The following is a 1,668-nucleotide window of genomic DNA, read 5'->3' as shown; positions in this document are numbered from 1 at the left end:
GCGAGGTCTACCATGATTGCATTCAGCAGGAGCTTTGGGAGTGCGCTGCTCGGGCGTATTTGTTGCATCTGCTTGGATGCACAATTTTTACTAATAAGAGTGGGACATTGATTCGTGTCTCGTACCTCCTTCTGTTGCGAGACTTGAATGCATGTTCGAGATATGCTTGAGGAGCAGCTGCACTAGCACATACTTATGAGCAGCTAGGAGATGCTAGCTACTATGGTGTCAGACAGATAGCTGGATATGTCACTCTTCTACAGTACGTTTAAGTTTTACAAAGTTATTTTTTTTTTTATATTTTAGGAATGTATAAAATAATATAAGTAATGTTTTTTTTTAGAGTTGGATATATGAGCACCTTCCTGAGATGGGAAGGAGGCGAGTCTTAAATACGTACACAAACCTCCATCCACGAGCTTCACGATACATACCTTCGAGACAGGGTTGGAGTCTTACGGAGGAGCGTAGATATCTGGATGGGCTCACGTATGATGCAATCATCTGGCATCCATACAGGTCGCACAGACGTAGTTCTCCATTCTTGGCCATATGTATGTATTCAGGATGGATCCGACTAGGCAACATGATTCATCGACATCTGCCTGAACGCGTGTTGCGTCAGTTTGGTTTTGTGCAGACCATACCACGTTCGCCTGAGAGCCTTCCGATGCCAGATATTCATATGATTGATCTACATTGGTTGAGGTATGTAGACCATGCCTTTACTGGTGTCGTTGAAGCTGAGGACCCCTCTGCGTGTGTTGACGAATACATGGTGTGGTTTAGACGGGTGTCCCACCCGTACATCACTCCAGGTGACGACGATGATTGACCCAGTGTTGCACCGCGCATGAGGCGACAGCCTCGTGATGACATATCGGTGCCCCCAGTTCGCCGTAGACGGTCGCCTGATAATATATTATTGGTATGTAATGAAACTAAGTGTGATTGTTTATTATATCAATTTTGGTTGACATAGTTAATTTGTTTATTTGGTTATATTGATTTCAGGGTGGTATGAGGCGTGTCATCAAGATGCTGCAGGGCATGTTAAGCTGTCAATACGTCGCAGAGAACGCTGTAGTCTATGAACAAACTAATCAGACATTACAGGTTGCTCGTAGATCTGTTGAGGAGTACGAGGATGCTACTACTAGTAGAGGTGCTCGTCATGTGCGTGGACGAGCATCATTTTCTTGAAGGGACAGATTCATGTGATGTTTAGTTATGTATATTTTATGGTTTTTTATAATAATATTAAACAGATCATTTCCTTTTGATTAATTTCATCATATGTTTTTTTTTACATTGAATTCACAATCTTTAGGTAATTTATAATTTGACGTGCACCTTTAGTCTTCTGTGCAACTTTTGTCTTCACTTTATGCGTCGGAGCAAGCATAAACGTCATCTCTGGGCAAGCAATTTCTAGCATCTTATGTCTTATGTTGACTTTTTCACCAATGTCAACATTTTTGAATCGTTGTTGTACNAGTTCAACTTCACGATCAAGGCTAAACTCTGGAAGCGATTCAGTAGACACAGTTCTTGAAATGCTTAAACGGGTCCAGATAACATGTATTTCACCAATAGGAATCATTCCAGGATCATATCGTGCTAAAATACAAGCACATGGTAGGCCATACGTTGAGCTCAAAATGCATC

The 1,668-nt window shown here is 41.7% G+C and overlaps 1 protein-coding gene across 1 annotated transcript; it reads left to right on the top strand.

Annotated features, from left to right (window-relative positions):
- The first annotated feature begins 370 nt into the window (after positions 1-370).
- On the top strand, positions 371-835 carry LOC106757040 (protein MAIN-LIKE 1-like). Its single transcript, XM_014639622.1, has one exon. It carries the CDS (start codon positions 371-373, stop codon positions 833-835), a length of 465 nt encoding a protein of 154 aa, XP_014495108.1.
- Positions 836-1,668: the final 833 nt, after the last annotated feature.

Source organism: Vigna radiata, chromosome 3 (assembly GCF_000741045.1).
Source record: "Vigna radiata var. radiata cultivar VC1973A chromosome 3, Vradiata_ver6, whole genome shotgun sequence".
Lineage (NCBI taxonomy): Eukaryota > Viridiplantae > Streptophyta > Magnoliopsida > Fabales > Fabaceae > Vigna > Vigna radiata.
Note: the sequence above shows the minus strand (reverse complement) of the source record. Positions and strands in the feature narration are given on the sequence as shown.